Raw genomic sequence first — 16,826 nt, 5'->3', positions numbered from 1 at the left:
GTCCACTGTCGTTGGCGACCGTTGTGCCAGCATGGCGCGGCGCGCTTGGCTATTTCAAATGCATTCATGGCTCGGTGAGTTATAATCATGTGTAAGCCCCCGCCCCAGCGACAACCAGCACATATTACGCCAGAGAGGAGCTGGAGTCGTCGAAAGCTTCATCAACATAGCAGCGACGATGCAAGCTCGCCCGCCAGCTCTGGCGCGAGACTCGACGGCCTCCTCAACGCTGACCACTTCTGGCACCTCCGGATCATCCAGTCAGACCTCATCTTCGGCTTCGCTGTCGCTGCCTGTCGAGTTCTGGGGATTCGACCCCATGGATTCTCTACCGAAGGAGCCAACTCGACCAGGTACCGCTGCATCTGGATCTCAACCCTCTGCTGTTGGACCTAACCCGCGTGCAGCAAGCCCACTGCATGGACGAGGGCGTACCAGTCATTCAGCACGTCATTCAAGTCCATCAAAAGGGGCCAGCGGTATTTTGGACCCTCTGCACCAGCTTGCCGATGCAGCGAGTAGGGTGAAGAAACAATCTTCAGGAAGCCAGCGAGAACGTTCGCTCGAACTACCCCCAATTACGGCGGCGGGACTATCGTCATCACACTCCGGGCACGTCAAAAGCCACTCTGGGACAGTCAGCCGTCTGGTGGTACGTACTAGCTCAGCAGAGCCAACGGCGTTGCCACTACGTACGCAGCAGCGCCCGAGATCTCAAGACAATGATCGACGAGAACGAGCAAAAGCGTAGTATCTCGCAAAGTTCCTACAGGAACCTGCTTCCAGAATCGAAATCCGCAATCGGCAACCATTCATGAGTGTGCCCGGCCGCATTCGCAAGGACGGCTGGGGACCCCTGCGTCTAAACGGTGGATAAAAGGCCAGAAGAATGACGCCCGTGTCTCGTCACCTTAGATGACAGCAGACGAACACGCTCACGCAGAGGTTATATTGAGCTGGGGTCATGGCATCGTTAGACCTCCACAATTCAGCACGAAGCTCACCGAGACAAAGTAGTCAGAGCCGCGTGATGAATATGGCACTGCCACCAGCCGGGTGAACTCTTTCAGGGGGATGAAACCACATGCTATGCACGGGCGTATCGAGATAGCTTCCCAACCGGCAGATCCGAGGTCAACAGATGTGACGACTACAAGCAGATGGAAGAGAGTGAGCTTTTGGTCAAATTGAGCCGGCTCCTGAGCCAAGGGTCGGGCATTTGAGAAGCTATGTGACCCAAGACAAGGCGTACTTCGTTTCGACGAAACTTGATTTCATGCAGAGTGGAGCTTAGAGCTCACGAAGGTCTCCAGATTTTGTACCGCCGTGGACGGTATATGAACACTTCGATGCTGCCAGACGCTTTACCGATGAAACGGCGATATAGAGGCCCCTGACAAATATCATGGAACCTGCGTCCACGCAGCACGGCAGCGACCTTGACAGATAAGATCCTCGTCATGATCTTGATGCGCTCGTCGCCTGTCCTCTCATCATGATCCTCATGGTCGACTTCATAATCGTCAACACCACTATCGGCCTCGGCATCATGATCTTTGTCTACCTCACCACCAGCTGCGTCGCCTTCACCGAGCTCACCCTGGTCTTCGTCTTCGTCAACCTCGTAGATCGTCTCCAAGCTGTCTTCGTCATTCTCGTCGAACGCCTCCGAGCCGTCTCCGTCAACCTCGTCAATTGTCTTCAAGCCGGAATCTTCACTTGCGTTCACCACCGCATTCGATCCCGTCCTTGTTGTGTGCGTGCACCTCACTGGTAGCATCTTCGCAATCGCTACGCTGATGCTCCCTTGCGTCTTCATCAACCTCATCAATCGTGTCCTGGCCTTATTCTTCAACTCCATGACCCAAAGCATTGCCAGCAATGACTTGGCTTGAATCATCAGCATTCGGTATGTAAGCGGCTTTCCTTCGTCCTTCTCCACGTCTGCTCTTACACAGGTCTGCAGGTACTTCAGGACCACTACGAGCTCCTTGAACCACTGCAAATACTCCAGGGGCACTGTGGACTCATGTGGATAGCCCATTCCCGCGACAATACCCTTCATCAGTGGTCCGGCTTCGTGCAGCAGAAAACGTCGTTCGGCTAGGAAGTTCTTAGTAATGCCGAGAATGATGAGCATGTCGGCACTGGCTTGCAATTGTTGGGGAAGGTCGGGCTTAAGTCCCTGGCTATCGAAGATGTCGAGGCCGGCATCAATTCTGTCGTCCAGGTAGTGTTGGTAGGCTTGGTAGTGTTCCTCGTAATAGTCACCCTCACTCTCGCTGAATTCATTCATGGCTTGCGAGCCAGTGCCGACGGTTCTGGCCAGGGCAGCCCTTTCTTGCAAGTTGTCGGGGAGATCGGGAATAAGCCGCAGGTCATCAAGGACCTCGAGTCCAGCGTCAATGTTGTCGTTCAAGAAGTATCGCAGGGCACGATTGGGCTGCTGCTTGGAATGACACTCAACCGCGTTGAGCCCAGCCATGGCTTGCGAAGCTCGATTTTTTCTGTGACATATGCGGCAAGAGTCTGAGCAAGGTGATGGCTCAAAGCGTGAGGCAGAGAGGTGGGCGAAAAACAGACCGAGAGCGTGCACAATTGAAAGGGACAGCGATTATTATCCTCGAGCCAACCTTGACTGTCACTTTGACCTGTTTGCTACGTCAAAGCTAGCTCGACGCTTCCCAACGTCGGTTTTGTCAAGGACAACGCAAAGCATAGCTATCATACGCTTCACTTGCTATCCCCAACAAGCGCAACCCGCACTTCGAAAGGCCGAAGCACTAAAACCTTGTCCTTCACGACCGGTGCTCCTGAATACGTCCCAAGCACTTCCTTTCCACTCTTCAAGGCTTCCTGGAACTCCTTCGGTGCCTGCCACTGAACATCCTCGTCCACGAAATTCAGCACCACAAATGCCACCACACCATCCTCCTCAACTCGTTTGTACGCAATGACTTTCTCACTCCCATCCAACACCATCTCAAACCTCCCGTACACAAAGGTATCCTTGTACTCCTTCCTCACCTTCAACAGCTTCCTCCAATAATTCAACACACTCCCTTCCTCACCCTCTTGCTTAGCCGCGTTGATTTCCTTGTAGTTGTCATTCATCCTCATCCACGGCTTCTGCCCATCCGCAACCTCGAAGCCACCACCTTCCTGACCAGTCCACTGCACCGGACTGCGCGCATGATCCCTAGCCTTCTTCCGCATCTCCCCCAGCACCACCTCGAACGCCTCTTTATCACCCGTCCTTGCCAAATCTGCCTCGGCTTCTTTGTACAGGTTTTGTGTTTCGATGTCTTTATATTCTTCAGGGCCCCATGTCTTGGGCAGATTCGTCATCCCCAGCTCCTGCCCCTGATATACATACAGCGTCCCCTGCTGACACGCGATAAAGGTCGCCAACATCTTCGCCGCTAGCTCACGGTGTTCGGGCCGGTGAATTGTAAAGCGGCTGACACTTCTCGCTTGGTCGTGGTTTTCGAGAAATAGAGCGTTCCAGCCGTCGACGTCCCACATGAAGGTCTGCCAACGATTGACTATTGCTTTGAGGGTGTTGGCGTCCCAGGTACGAGGGGAGAACTTGGTCCCTGAGCCGATGTCCATGTCGACAATGCTAGTAAACTTGTTAGCGGCGAGCAAAGCGTATAGGGGAGAGGGGGTGTCAGGAGGAGATCGCTTGCCGCTCTCGATCCAAGACAAAAATGGGTGCTGAGACTTACTCGAACTGGAAAATCATATTCAACTCCTTCCGTTCAGCACTCACAACACTTGCCACCTGCTCGTCTTCATTCACACAAGGCATCTCCCCACCGCAAAGGCATCGTACTCATCCAACACTTTCCTCAGTCCCCTGAGATATTCATTCAACCTAGGCCCATACGCAAACCACTTCGCTCCCGGCTGCCACTCCTTCCCTTCCCACACGACCTCCGCATCCGGCAACCCGGGCTCCTTACTTATCATGTTGATGACATCCATCCTGAACCCATCCACGCCCTTTTTGAGCCAGTAGTGCATCACGTCGTGCACTGCTTCGACGACGTCCGGGTTCTCCCAGTTCAGGTCGGGCTGTTCCGGGGTGAAGAGGGCGAGGTAGTACTGCTGCCGTACCTCATCCCAACTCCACGCGCTGCCGCCGAACATGCTCGCCCAGTTGTTTGGTGGTTTCCGCTGCCCCGTCGTTGAGTCTACTTTGGCGTCCCGCCAGATATACCAGTCCCCCTTATCGCCCTCGCGACGACGGCTGGACCGGAACCAAGCATGCTGGTCCGAGGTGTGGTTCACCACAAGATCCATGATCACTTTCAACCCCATCCCGTGCGCAGTACCAATCAGCTCCTCCACGTCCTCGAGCGTGCCGTAGGGCGGATGGATGGCGCGGTAGTCCGAAATGTCATACCCCATGTCCTTCTGCGGAGAGGCGTAGATCGGGCACAGCCAGATGGCATCGACGCCGAGTTTGCGGATGTAGGGGAGCTTGGAGATTATGCCGCGGATGGTGCCGTGGTTGACGGTCTGGTTGGGGTGGGTGGCGAAGGAGGCTGGGTAGATCTGGTAGATTGAGGCTTCTTTCCACCAGGCGCGGGTTGGGGGCTTAGATTGGTGGTGGGCGAGGGGGTTGTGGGTGCTTTTGGTGAGGCAGGCCATGGTGCTGGATGCTAGCGCGGCGGCTGTGGTCAGTCTGTGCAGATGCTGTATAGTCAAGCACACGCTGCTTTAGCTGTCAGTTGTGTCCTGCTAGAAGTTGAGAATTGCCCAGAAAATATGATTATTATTGAGGAGGACGTTTATATTCCTTTATTGCTGGAGAAGTCATCAGCTTCTCAGGAGCTGCGTAGGTCGTTGACGACCATGCAAGATTACTGAATGAGGCAAAGTAGCCGCAAGCGTTCAGACTCGTCCCATCAGCACAGCGAATGCCTGGGTATGGTACGTTGCATGATGAAGTTGTTGCATTCGCTCCGACTGTGAAGAGAAGTGACCAATCACAGAAACCAAGCAGCATGAAAGTGGAGTCTACGTTTGATCACGAATGATCTTCCATATTTCCTCTTTTGGATAGTTGACATTGCAGTGGAATTGCCAACCACTCACGAAGCGCACTTGTGTGTTTGATGGTGGTGACGGAGTACTCTGTTGGACGTCGACGTCGGACGACAGCAGGTATGTTGCGTATGAGCCTGCGGCGTCAAAAAATGGAGATAACTTCCAATATTGCCGTCGGCGCGCACCTGCCCGGCAGATCAGTTCTGCGTAAGCGTCACGGTATTTTACATGTTGTACGTATGCTCATCGCCGCTTCATCAAGCATTTCTCAGAGCCCAAACCCAACCTCCGCTTCCGCCGGAATTGTTGTACATGTCTGATTGTTGCTGCAATTTTGTACATCGCGAGACCGAATGCGTCCCGCGCGAGGGCTTGGGGAACGTCGCATCGATGCTCCTGCTCTCTGGAGGTGGACCACTGGGAAGTGCCGAGGAACCCCAAAGCAAAGGTTTGGTGCCGCGTTGCCAACTCAGGTAGCACGTTCCAGACGCGAGCGTCAAGTGCTGCTCACCAGCAAGACTCAATTCAGGCTGGTTCAATGGTGTGCTGAGGTGCTTGTGTATCTGCTTTGCCTGGCCAACAATGGCCGCGCGTCTGGTGTTCTGACCGGCCTGCATCAGGAGCCCATGCCGCGGTTGCTCAGGGAAAGTACTTCGCCAGGAGCCGATCGCGATGTCCGACAAGATTGCCGTGTTGGCGTAGAGAATCAGCTAGCACTGTGCTCGCCCAATTCATGTTGTCGTCAAGAAGCAGGTGTGTGTATGCGAAGACGCTTGCATCGAACAGCCCAGGCGAAGCCTCACCAAAGAAGTGATCATCATTGCCCAGCAAAGTCGAAAGCGCTTGGAAGGCGGTGGCTGCTCGGTCATACAGCTCATCGGAGTCGATCAAGACAGCACTCTTGAGAAGCTCATCGCGAGCTGCTGACTTCAGCTGCCAAGCGAGACTTTTCTGTACGAGGACGTTTGATGATGCGGATGCGCAGTACAAGGGAAAAGCGACTTGGTCAAAATTGTCCTGGTCGAGGTACAGAAAGTACAGCCATGCAAGGCGGATGTCATGATCTACCAGGGCCGTGTATGCCTCTTCTCGCGGGTGTACGATTTCTTCGCGTTTGGATTGGCTCGTGATCCATTTCGGTATCTTGCTGGCGGTGATGGGCGAGCTCGGGCGTGATGATGCTGCCGGGACGAGGAATGGAAGAGAGCCGGAGGGAGAGGAGTGGTTGTTGGACGCTCGGACTGCGTGCCGTATGTCATGAAAGCGCAGCAGAGCCTGGTATTTCAGACATGCCGGATTGCACGACGGATCTGATGCCGAACGTCGACCTTGCCACAGGTACAGCAGCGTTCCGGTCTCGGTCGTCGCTGCTGCGGGCAGTGGATGGGCACTGTAGGTTCGGAGAGGAAATCGCGAGAACAAATCGCGAATGACTTCAGGCAGCTGAAACCATGTAGACTTCTGCTCGCCCATCGATAGGCTGCGCGTTTCTGGTTATCGATTTGTTGATTCAGCTTCTCTCGGAAGCCTCGCCAGCTGTACAACTCGACCGCAGCGAACGATGTTTTATGGAGTTGATGCCTGAAAGAAACTGAAAAAGGTACTTGTGACTGCAGTTTGTTGGAGAAATTGAGCGGCAGTCACGAAAGCTTATCCCCAGATCAGCCTGGCGGCGGCTGCTGCCGTCGGAGGTTATTTGTACCCTTGCCCCTCCGCACGAGTCCCTCCACATGTCTCTTGTCTTCCTGAATTAAAACAACTGTCACCTCACAGTCCAAAATTAAATTACTGCTGAGCACAAAATCGACTCACATCTTCCTCTTCTCAATATTCACCCCCTCCGAACGTTACCATATCTGCTCATCACCGCAATATTCTGCTCATTCCTGCCAGACCCTCGGCGCTTCGCACGAGGAGGCCTCTGCAGGTAGCCGTTGCGGACCCGCCAATCCTCAGCGGCCCATTGGGCACGTCGACATCATGGTGCAGAAGAAGAGTCCCACGCTCCGCGCCAATTCATCGACGGCAAGACGTATGCCTGCACCGCGTGTAAGAACGGTCATCGTGTACGCAGCTGCAACCATGGAAGGAGTAAGCCGATAGCACCCACTGCCGCACCAGGACGACCATCGAGCGGCTCGCAGAAGCGCAGATGCGAGTGTCCACGAGACTGCAATTGCCAAGGCAATTGCAAATGCACCAACAACAGCTGCGTGTGCACCCAACGCATGTACTTGATCTGCCTCGTCTCACAGAACGACCCCATCAAACGCTCCACCAGCCCACTCCCGCCGGTGTGGAAGAATGAGGATGGCCAAGCCGAAACTCTCAAGTCAGTATGGGCCGATGCATCAGGACAGCAGATCAGTGACGTCGAAGCCGAGCGTCGTCAGCGCGAGAAAGAGCAGCGCGAGCAGAAGCAAGCACCTGGAGGTTGCTGTGGTACCAAGTCGAAGGAGACAAAGTCTGGCCCAAGTGGCTGCCGCCATCTCGAAAACATCAAGCAAGAACAGATCACCGACATTCCCGCCTTCACAGATGTCCCCGAAGCCGAGAAACGGTGCAGCTGTGGTCCAAATTGCGAGTGCATTTACTGCAGCGAGCATCCTAACAATCTTGCCAGCCGACAGTACAACGCCTCACAATTGAGCTTCATGTCAAGTCAGAACTACTACATGCCCTCGTCATCCGCCCAAACTGGCCCCATTTATGCGCCGGCTGCACCTATGGAGAGTTGTACAGGAGGTTCGGCAAGTTTTCGCTTGACCATGAACAAGCCAAATCCAGCAAACATTCATCAGTTCTTCCCACAGGCAACCACTGGCGACGTCATGATGAGCTACCCGATAGAGCAAAACGCGTGGCCAGAATCACCAAATTTCGATCAACCACTCGATGCTTTCCAGCCTGGTCCTTCCCCACCGTCGCTGCCCGACCTTCCGGAAAACGCAGGTTTCGACGTGCCTCCTCTTGATCCGAATATGAACTGGATGGCACAACACCCCAATTGGGAGATGCACCTCGGAACCGGCCACGTCGATCAGATATTTCAATCCGATCCTTCGTCGTTGCAGATTGCCACACCCAACCATTTTGGCATGCAATCGACTCAAGCACCCATGCACTACAATACTTTCACGCCGAGTGCGCAACACTCGATACCGCCTTCAAACGATAGCATGTATGCGAGTGCGCCATCAAATTTCGGTCACACGCCAAACCCACCTTCGATGTTCTCCCCAGACTTCAGTCAGGCCATGCATTCGGATTACCAACGACAGCCATCGATCAGTACAGGGATGGCCACTCCAGGAACAACAGCCGATACACCGTCAAGGGGTAGTGTGGCTTATTCGCCAAACCCCATGCCTATCTTCCCTCCCAAACTTAGCCATTCCGAGCACTCCTCTTGGAGCCGACGACGGCCAACAATGAGCACAGCTATGCCACACTCGGTAGCGACAAATTCGATGCTGTCAAGGGGCGGTGGGAGTTGTTGTGGGGGTCCGTCAAATGATATAAACGGTACATTCTTCCCAAGCATGCCCTTATCGCCTACGATTCCACCAGATGGGTCCGTGTACCCAGGTTCGGTTTTTGGGCTGTAGCACAGCGCAGGTGGACCAGCGACTAACCACGAAGGCGTCGATCACGCCCTGAGACATTCAATTCTTGCACCAAAACGGCATCAGCTTCTTCCTGGTGGAGAAGCCGATCGTCTGAGGCACTTTAATCTCGATTGCAACAACTTTACGAATACATTCGACACTAATCACGATCATGAAGACACATCCGAGTCCCGTTCCTAGAAAATCGCCTTCTATGATATCCTTAACCCCACCTTCGCAAGCACTCCACCCCGGGTTCGAGCACCACCACCTGCCCATACCCGCCACCTCCCATACCACTCCAAGCCTGGTCGATCTCGGACATGTAGCATTGAGGTTCAGGAATTGTCAGTACGCTGCAGTCGTCCAAGACTATCCTCCAACCAGTTTGCGTACCGTCTAATCGTTCGTTATTCGACGGAAAGGTACAATTCATGCGAGCGAGGAAGGAGCTAGCTGCGTTGCAGTCGAAGAAGGAGGCGTGTTGGCGAGCTAGGAGACCGGGAAGGAGCCGCTTTATATGTATCATTAGGCCAGAAGCTACGTACCTACGTACCAGGCAAAAAGCAAGGCGTAAGGCGACTTCCAGCCGTGTAAGTAGACAGAGGGAAAGCACGGTGGCCTGTGGATACAAGTGACGTAATTGTCCAAAAATTACACTCAGCCTGAGTATCTTACATAGGAAGCTAGATGCAATCCTCTGCAAAAATCACCATCTCGAGTGACTTGACGTGAATGCTCTACTGGTAGCTATCGCTCTGATGATTGTGTCTGAAGGGTTCCATGTGGATCGCTTGCGGAAGGAGCAACTGATGGAGCAAAGAATGACAATTCCCTGACCTTTCTGCTTGTGTCACGGGTACGTCTGCTTCACGGCATGGCACAGACCTCGAGCTCGACGAAAACCTCCGGATTTGATGGCTGGCTTGGAGCCCGCCCTGGTATTGTTACTAACCTCTGGATCTTTATGGTCCAGTGACAGCTGCGATGTCCCTAGAAGTGTGGTTGTCATTTGGCAACCAATATCGAAGATAGTGCCATTCGCAGAGCACTCCTGAACGGAATTTTGTATTTGGAATGCTCCATTCTCAGAATATGCCATTTGTGCCCAACAAATAGGACCTTCGGGAGTGCCCTGAACGGTGGTTCCTGCTATTGCCTCAGCATCAAGGTAGTCCGATCACACAACCCGCATTTGAAGACTTGAGACACCACCGAAGGGCACCTGCACGCGGCCATTGAATGCACTGGGCTGCTTTGCAAACGTTTTCTGGCCCAAAAGCCACAGCAACAATGGGAGATCTCATGACTCAACCTGAGTCGTTCGCGATGTCGAGACTCATATGCAAGACTCACACGAGCAGCGTATCTTGCAAACGGTGGAAGGCATCGATCATGGCTATATCTATGCCGACCCTGGCACACAACGGGTATGACACCGGCAGCACTCCTCTACTGACAATAGCCAACCATCGAAAGAGCTCGGCAAAGGAAGACACACTCAGCCTTGAAGATTTCCGATACTCTCAAGTCCTCAATCAATATGTGTCGTGTCCTATTAGGCTACTGGTCCTACTGTCCGCGTCACAAAGATCATGTATTCAAGTGGTTCCTCGGGCCGATTTCCGCCCGCGACATCTACGAGTTGCGACCAGAACTTTGGATCCAGCCCGGGAGTGGTGTAGACTGTGATTGCGACTATGACGAGAGCAAGCGCTCTTACCTGTGGGACGTCTACTCACATCACTTCAACCGAACCTATGTATCTCTTTGCACGACGTGTATCAGCGTTCGTGGCAAGCCAAAAGCCATTGAAGGCGAACGTATACCTCCATTCAAGTTTCAGGAGCTACATGAAGTCGATTGGCAGCCCGAAATGGGCGAAGTCACAGAAATCAGCAATGAGGAAATGGGCCGTTATCTTAAAGAGGGTCCGAACGATGACCGAGACGAGTATGCGTCTGACGAAGAGAGTTTCCTTGACGCGCGGCATCATTGGAAGAGCAGGCGCCGAGCAAAGGAAGAGCAAGCCTCTGCTGAAAGTGAAGAGGACGACACCTCAAGTCAGTCATATGGTCAGACTGATACCTCAGAGGCCACAGATCATGAGACCTTCAGTCGACGAGTTTCTTCAACGTCAGGGTTTTCGCTATCAACGACTGGAGCCTCTCTACCTCGACGGAGTCTTGCTGAGATTCAAGAGGACTCGGACTCGTCCGATGATGAGTACGACTCGTGGGTCGAAGGATCCGACCGAGGACTGGCTCATCCCCTGAGTGAGACTTCTTCGCAATCTTCCGAGTCCCAGCCGCCCGTGTCTGAAGATGTTCCGGAGGAAGCGCTCTGCTCTCGCACAGACTGGCCGTCGGAACTCGAACCTCCACTCATCTCTGCGGACCGCTGGCTAAAGGGCCGAGAAAGCTCCAAGCTTACCAGAGATGAACAGGAAGACTTCCGCGAGGATTGGCTCAACATCGCTGAATGGAGCTATCTTACCGCCAACTACGAGGAGTACAAGCTGCTCATCAACAAGTTGCATCGACTCGACAAACGCTACATCAGGCGGTATCCGGGCATGATACTTCCGGAGGATCTCGACACTATCAAGTTGAGGCTGAAGCAGGTGGCAGAGAAATGGTGGAAGCAGAGAGTCGCCGCGGGGATAATTCCAGAGGGCGAAAGCAGCCGAGCAGATCGCGTGCGAGTTCCTCGCCGACGCTCGCCGTCTCCTGACTTGCCTTCTGACCGACCAGAGAGAGAAGGTCTTGCAAGATACCCGGAGCAGGAGGGCGATAGAGCCGGGGCAAAGGCCAGGGGAAAGGGCAAGCGCTGGGAGCGAGAACAGGTCGAGGTCACTCAAGCACAGGGCAGCGGCCGGGGCAACGGCAGAGGTAATGGCAGAGGCAACCGCAAGGGAGATGGACGGGGCAACGGACGAGGCCAAGGTCGGGGCGAGGCCTCGACAACACGTGGGCTGGTGCATCGGGGTCGCTGATGACCTGTGGTAGGAAGTCTTCCATGTGTGCATACACGAAGCCCGCTGGCTCGCTTTCAACAGATTGCTAAGGAGCTCAAAGGAAGCAGACTTCGACGCGGACTTGACAGCTGCCTGGGCGAGTATTCTCAGGAGGTCTACTATCGCTTGAGTATATTTTAGGTTGTATACTTTAACATAGTACGGACGAATGCCAAGCAAAAAAGCCGTCTAGCTTCTGCTATGGCAAGGCCATCTAGGCAGGATTGTTACTTCGATCCAACATGTATGCAAGCAGTAGGTAGCAGAGCGTACATCCAGACGCAGGTGCCAACCGACATCTGCCACAACGCCATGCCCATCACCACCACCACCACCACCACATCACAACCTCGCTCCCTCCTTCCCAACCTTATACCGATCCCGCAACTCCCTCCTCAAAATCTTCCCACTTGGATTCTTCGGCACAACATCCAACCACGTCACCCCGCCCTTCAGCCTTTTATAATGCACCACCTTCCCCTCCACAAACTTGACCACTTCCTCCTGCGTCACCTTCTTCCCTGCCTCGGTTGGCTGGCGCACCACAAACGCCCGCGGCGCCTCGTCTCCGTCGGGCGTAGGCATACCGATGACGGCGACGTCCGCGATGGCTGGGTGTTCGAGGAGAAGGGCTTCGAGTTCTGCGGGCGCGACTTGGTTGCCCTTGACTTTGATGAGCTCTTTGCGGCGGTCGACTATGTGGAACATTCCTGCTTCGTCCACCTAGATAGCACAACAACCTTGATCAGCGGGACAGTCCGGTCCTCGTGCGAAGCGATAACGATCGTGGGCTACCCATGCGAGGCTGGAGCGGGAAGAGAACTTACATAAGCAATATCGCCAGTCTTCAACCACCCATCCGCCGTCAACGTCTCCTCCGTAGCCTTCTTATTATGCCAGTACCCCTTCATGACATTCGGCGCACGACACCACAGCTCGCCTCGGTTATCGGGTCCACGAGCGGTGATCTCCTTGCTGGTTTCCTCGTCGACAATCATGGCTTCGCAGTTTGCGTTTGGCTCGCCGACGGCGGCGGAGTCGGCGAATTTGTTAATGTCCCAGCCGAGGAGGGAGCAGGTGCATCTGTCGGAACCACATCAGCCAGAATATCCTGGTCTACGAAGACGGCGCCAAGGGAAGCCGGTTTGCTGGAACGGGAAAGGAGCACTTACTCAGTCATCCCCCATCCCTGCCGTAGATTCACCTTACGATCCGGCTCGTCCTCCCTTTGCGAGTTGAACCTCGCCTCGACCTGCGCCGCCACGTCCCTGCCCAACGGCGCCGCGCCACACCCGATTAATTCCACACTACGCAGGTCATACTTCAACACATCTGGGTGCTTCGCCAACGCGACCGCCATCGGCGGCACTAGATTCAGGTCCGTGACTTTGTATTTCGGGATATATTCAAGCATCTTGAGGAAATCAAATTTCGCCATAACGTAAGTCGGCTTCTCGTGGTTGAAATTGCCCGCAATCAGCACGTTCTGGCCGTACGCATGGTACAGGGGCAGGTACCCCAATGAGACATGATGCTTCCGTTTCTCAGCATAGTTAGGGTGGTTCTCGGTGATCTGAGCGGACTGCAGAGTATTGGAGACGTAGTTTCTGTGGGTGATCTCCACGCCCTTGGGCACGCCGGTTGTGCCGGAGGAGTAGTTGAGGGCGAGGGTGGTGGTTTTGGCCTCGTTGGGGCCGGAGAGGTCGGGCCAGGCGAATTTGCGCGCTTCGTCGGATTTCGGGGCCATCAGAGTGGACCAGTAGCGCGCGCCGTGGCTGGGGTTGCCTTTGTTGTCGTAAATCTCGTTGTTGAAGACGAAGACGCGATCGAGGGAGAGGTTGGCTTGCTTTGCGGCTTCGACCCCTGTGGCGATGGAGTCGTGGTGGCAGATGAGGATGCTGGCGCTACAGTCCTTGAGCTGGTGGGCGAGCTCGCGTGGGGTGAAAGTCGGGTTGGCGCCGGTGTAGATCCCACCGGCCATGAGCGTGCCCATGAAGACGACGGGAACGAAGAGGTCGTTGGGGCTGAAGAGGAGGAGGCGGTCGCCTGGCTTGAAAAGGCCGGATTTGGTCAGGCCGAGGCCGAAACGTTGGCTCCATAGTTGGAAGTCTGCGCGGGTGAAGTAGTGCGTGTCGGGTCGTTCTGCTTCGGCGAAGCACATCTTGTTGGGTGATGTTGGGTCATGGGGAAGGTTGGCGGATGAGCCGAAGAGGAATGTTGTTAGTGAGCAGTCCGGGATGGGGACGTTCCAGCGAGATTTGTACGGCATCTTGGGAGGACGGCTGGCGACGTTGCTGTATCTGGAGACTTCGAGGCCGTGGAGAGGAGCGATGGCGTCCTGGCTATAGCGCGCGTAGAGGTGTCCCAAGTTGCGACTTTTAGACGACGATGTCCTCCGCGATCCCACAGACCACTAGCTCGCAGTTGGCGACAATCAGATCAGCGTCAGCTCATCCGTACCACAACGGCAAGCTTTGTTCCGTGATTACCGAATCGTGCGGGATACCGTGTAAGTTGTCGTACTTGTGCGTCTCTCTGTATGTCTAGGTACAGAAGCAATAGTTTGGGATGAGCACAAGGATATTGAGGGGAGTCAACGACTGTCGACCATCTCGAATAATTGAAAATCGAGTTGCTGATTGCCTTCGTTCGGGGCACATTTTGGAGTGCGACGCTACCTGTGCGCCACACCCCATACGAGAGGAGAGGAGCGAGGTTCATGTTTATACTAAGTCTAGGCATAACTCTTATTGGCAGGATGTGCAATAAGCGGAGCAGTGATCCCACTACCCACAGCGGACCCCGGCTTGCTGACTCGGAGTGTGGGGAGGAAGGGCTTTGGGAAGATTCTGCGAGTGTGCAGTACAGTGGAATAGAAGGTAGTTCCGTGATCCAGAAGGAAGCTTGAGAAGTCTGCCATCGCTCTGATTTAAAAACTGCTGCCGCTGCCTTTCGATCGGAAGTCACGAGCGCTGTCGAAGAGCCCCCGATGAGGCCGGATGACAGGAATATAACTTGCAGGACACAAACATGCCAGTGTTGACCATTGAATTACTGGTTCATTCCTCAACCAACATTTGAATGCCGGTGGTCTGGCCCATTACTAGAGTGCATGTACAGACTCTGTCTAATCGAAGACATCGCTGGCGACTCTAGCCTGAATCTGCTCGTTGAACCTCTCCTCCAACAATTTCTGTGCTTCCTGGTCCAGGCTCATGCCATCCCTCGCCTTCGTGGCAATCTTTCTGGCAGCCTCCGCGACCCCCTTAGCGAACTCTCTCGTCCCACACACATAAGCCCTCGCCCCAGACCTCCACAAAGTCACCAACTCCGCATCCTCCGCTGCCATCCGTTCGTGTACATACTTGCACCCTTTGGAAGCCTCGCTCTCCCTGCTGAAAGCGTACCTAATCTTTACTACACCCTGAGCCTCCCACTCATCCAGCTCTTCCGCGTACAAGATCATTGGTCTGCGAACGACATCCAAGGAATAAGACAGCGGGTGCGAGCTTCCGACCGGGATTCGAGGCCGCCTGGAGCGCTCGCTCCTGGATAAAGCCTCTGAAAGGAGCTAGCCCAGTGCCGGCTGCGAACATGATCAAGGGCGTAGCCTCCGTGTCTGCAGGCAAGCGGAAGGTTTTCTTTGCGGTGGCGCGCACACCAATCTGGAGTAGATCACCTGCCTTGAGAGTGGCCAGGTAGCTGCCTGTGACGCCCTGGAAGCGCTGCTCATGGTCTGTGGTGGATGAGAGGGCGATCCGGTCGATGACACCATAGCTGATGGTACAGTGGCCTGGCTTATGCAACGGAGTCGAAGAGATGGAGTACTGGCGCACCCGAAGGGGCGGTAGCATGGAGAGGAAGACGCCGAAGGGTAGGTCGATTGTGGGATGCGCAAGCAGGAGGTCGAAGACCGAAGTACGCTTGGTGGTGATGTTGGAGTCGAAGGCCGCGTTGTCAGAGGAGAGCGACTTAAGGAAGTCCGCCTCGGCAATGGATTGCGTGTAGTTGGCGAGCGTGCGAAGATTCTATGTGATGGTCAGCATATGAGGGCCAGCACAGCATGTCAATCAGGAACGTGGTTCGGGGCGGCATACCTTCTTGGTAGCTGGCTGTCCTAGCTCCACATAGCTTCTGAGAACATCCAGACACGAGAGAGGCACGTTAGCCGGGATCGAAGTTGGGGTGTCGGTTTTGAGAGTCATCACAGCATCCCAGGGCAGACCAAAATGGGCGAGGATCTGCCTCACTTTCTTGTCTGAGTTGAGAGGCAACACGGCGAGGTAGTCGCCGCACTCATAAGTCATGTCTGATGGTAGCTGGAGCTCCATATGCATCTTGACTGGTTCTCCAGGACCGGTGAGTTGGCGATTCTCTACCACCGTCGCTGGGCTGACGTCGTGACGAAGGCTGGTCGCGCGTGCGTCCGTGGAAATATCGATGACTTGTTCCTCACTAGCCACGAGCTCAGATGTCTTCGTTGAGGACACGCTTGGCCAGAACGAAGTATCCAGCCATTCTTCGAAATCGCTGTACAAAGTCCCACGCGCAGCATCAGCAAAGCCCACGGGTGCGAGCTTGTGTGCGCCGAAGTTGGCCATAAGCCCATCCACCAGCTTGGGAATCCGGTGGAAGGTGGCGGACCAGTCCCCTGCGTGGTGGTCAGTCTGGAGATCAGATGGATGGACGATGGAACTCACTGTGACCGCAACCAAACACAGTGTACTTCACACCCTCCAGAACCTTGCCATCAGCACTTTGAAGCCACTCCACAAACCTGGTCGCATTATCTGGAGGTTGACCTTCATACGAGGAGGTAATGACCACAATGGGCACAGCCTTCGGCAAAGCGTTGGTAGCACTGTCCATATCGCGGATTTCCGGCTTGAAGCCATGAGCAGCTGCTTCAACGGCCACTCTCTGAGCAAATGCCTGGCAGGTGCCTGTGTTGGACCCGTAGAGTATGAGCATTGGGTCCGCATTACCGATCGTCGTTTCGACATCCCCATTCGTAACATGTGCTCCGTTAGCAGATCCCAGACCATTGCTCATACCATTGCTGTGGAGGCGATCGTCAATAATGGTCGCGTCCAGGTGCGTCCGAGGAGTGACACGAATGTAGAAGTTGTCAGGCTTGACCGTGAGAG

General features: G+C 54.6%; 7 protein-coding genes across 7 annotated transcripts; 2 read left to right on the top strand and 5 right to left on the bottom strand.

Moving 5' to 3' along the window:
* Nucleotides 1-1,297: 1,297 nt before the first annotated feature.
* On the bottom strand, nt 1,298-2,485 carry AB675_11060 (uncharacterized protein; the record flags this gene model as incomplete). Its single annotated transcript, XM_018139876.1, has 1 exon — nt 1,298-2,485. The coding sequence occupies one exon, from the start codon at nt 2,483-2,485 to the stop codon at nt 1,298-1,300; it is 1,188 nt and encodes a 395-aa protein (XP_017994310.1).
* Nucleotides 2,486-2,733: 248 nt separating this feature from the next.
* AB675_11059 (Alpha-glucosidase) lies at nt 2,734-4,656 on the bottom strand (the record flags this gene model as incomplete). Its single annotated transcript, XM_018139874.1, has 2 exons — nt 2,734-3,622; nt 3,836-4,656. 2 exons carry the CDS (start codon nt 4,654-4,656, stop codon nt 2,734-2,736), a joined length of 1,710 nt encoding a protein of 569 aa, XP_017994319.1.
* A 1,038-nt stretch (nt 4,657-5,694) lies between these two features.
* AB675_11058 (Metaxin-1) lies at nt 5,695-6,528 on the bottom strand (the record flags this gene model as incomplete). The annotated part of the gene is made up of 1 exon (XM_018139873.1): nt 5,695-6,528. One exon carries the CDS (start codon nt 6,526-6,528, stop codon nt 5,695-5,697), a length of 834 nt encoding a protein of 277 aa, XP_017994311.1.
* A 755-nt stretch (nt 6,529-7,283) lies between these two features.
* On the top strand, nt 7,284-8,663 carry AB675_11057 (uncharacterized protein; the record flags this gene model as incomplete). The annotated part of the gene is made up of 2 exons (XM_018139872.1): nt 7,284-7,615; nt 7,679-8,663. 2 exons carry the CDS (start codon nt 7,284-7,286, stop codon nt 8,661-8,663), a joined length of 1,317 nt encoding a protein of 438 aa, XP_017994318.1.
* Nucleotides 8,664-10,206: 1,543 nt separating this feature from the next.
* On the top strand, nt 10,207-11,658 carry AB675_11056 (uncharacterized protein; the record flags this gene model as incomplete). The annotated part of the gene is made up of 1 exon (XM_018139871.1): nt 10,207-11,658. The coding sequence occupies one exon, from the start codon at nt 10,207-10,209 to the stop codon at nt 11,656-11,658; it is 1,452 nt and encodes a 483-aa protein (XP_017994317.1).
* Nucleotides 11,659-12,021: 363 nt separating this feature from the next.
* On the bottom strand, nt 12,022-13,948 carry AB675_11055 (4-coumarate--CoA ligase-like 7; the record flags this gene model as incomplete). Its single annotated transcript, XM_018139870.1, has 3 exons — nt 12,022-12,402; nt 12,507-12,762; nt 12,852-13,948. The coding sequence occupies 3 exons, from the start codon at nt 13,946-13,948 to the stop codon at nt 12,022-12,024; spliced, it is 1,734 nt and encodes a 577-aa protein (XP_017994315.1).
* An 858-nt stretch (nt 13,949-14,806) lies between these two features.
* AB675_11054 (uncharacterized protein) lies at nt 14,807-16,812 on the bottom strand (the record flags this gene model as incomplete). Its single annotated transcript, XM_018139869.1, has 4 exons — nt 14,807-15,043; nt 15,138-15,707; nt 15,777-16,330; nt 16,380-16,812. Coding segments are annotated over 4 exons (1,794 nt in total), but the record flags the coding sequence as incomplete, so codon positions are not given.
* Between the last annotated feature and the right edge of the window lie 14 nt (nt 16,813-16,826).

Source organism: Cyphellophora attinorum (genome assembly GCF_001299255.1).
Source record: "Cyphellophora attinorum strain CBS 131958 chromosome Unknown Contig64, whole genome shotgun sequence".
In the NCBI taxonomy this organism is placed as follows: domain Eukaryota; kingdom Fungi; phylum Ascomycota; class Eurotiomycetes; order Chaetothyriales; family Cyphellophoraceae; genus Cyphellophora; species Cyphellophora attinorum.
The sequence above is the reverse complement of the archived record's forward strand: the minus strand, read 5'-3'. Positions and strand labels throughout refer to the sequence as shown.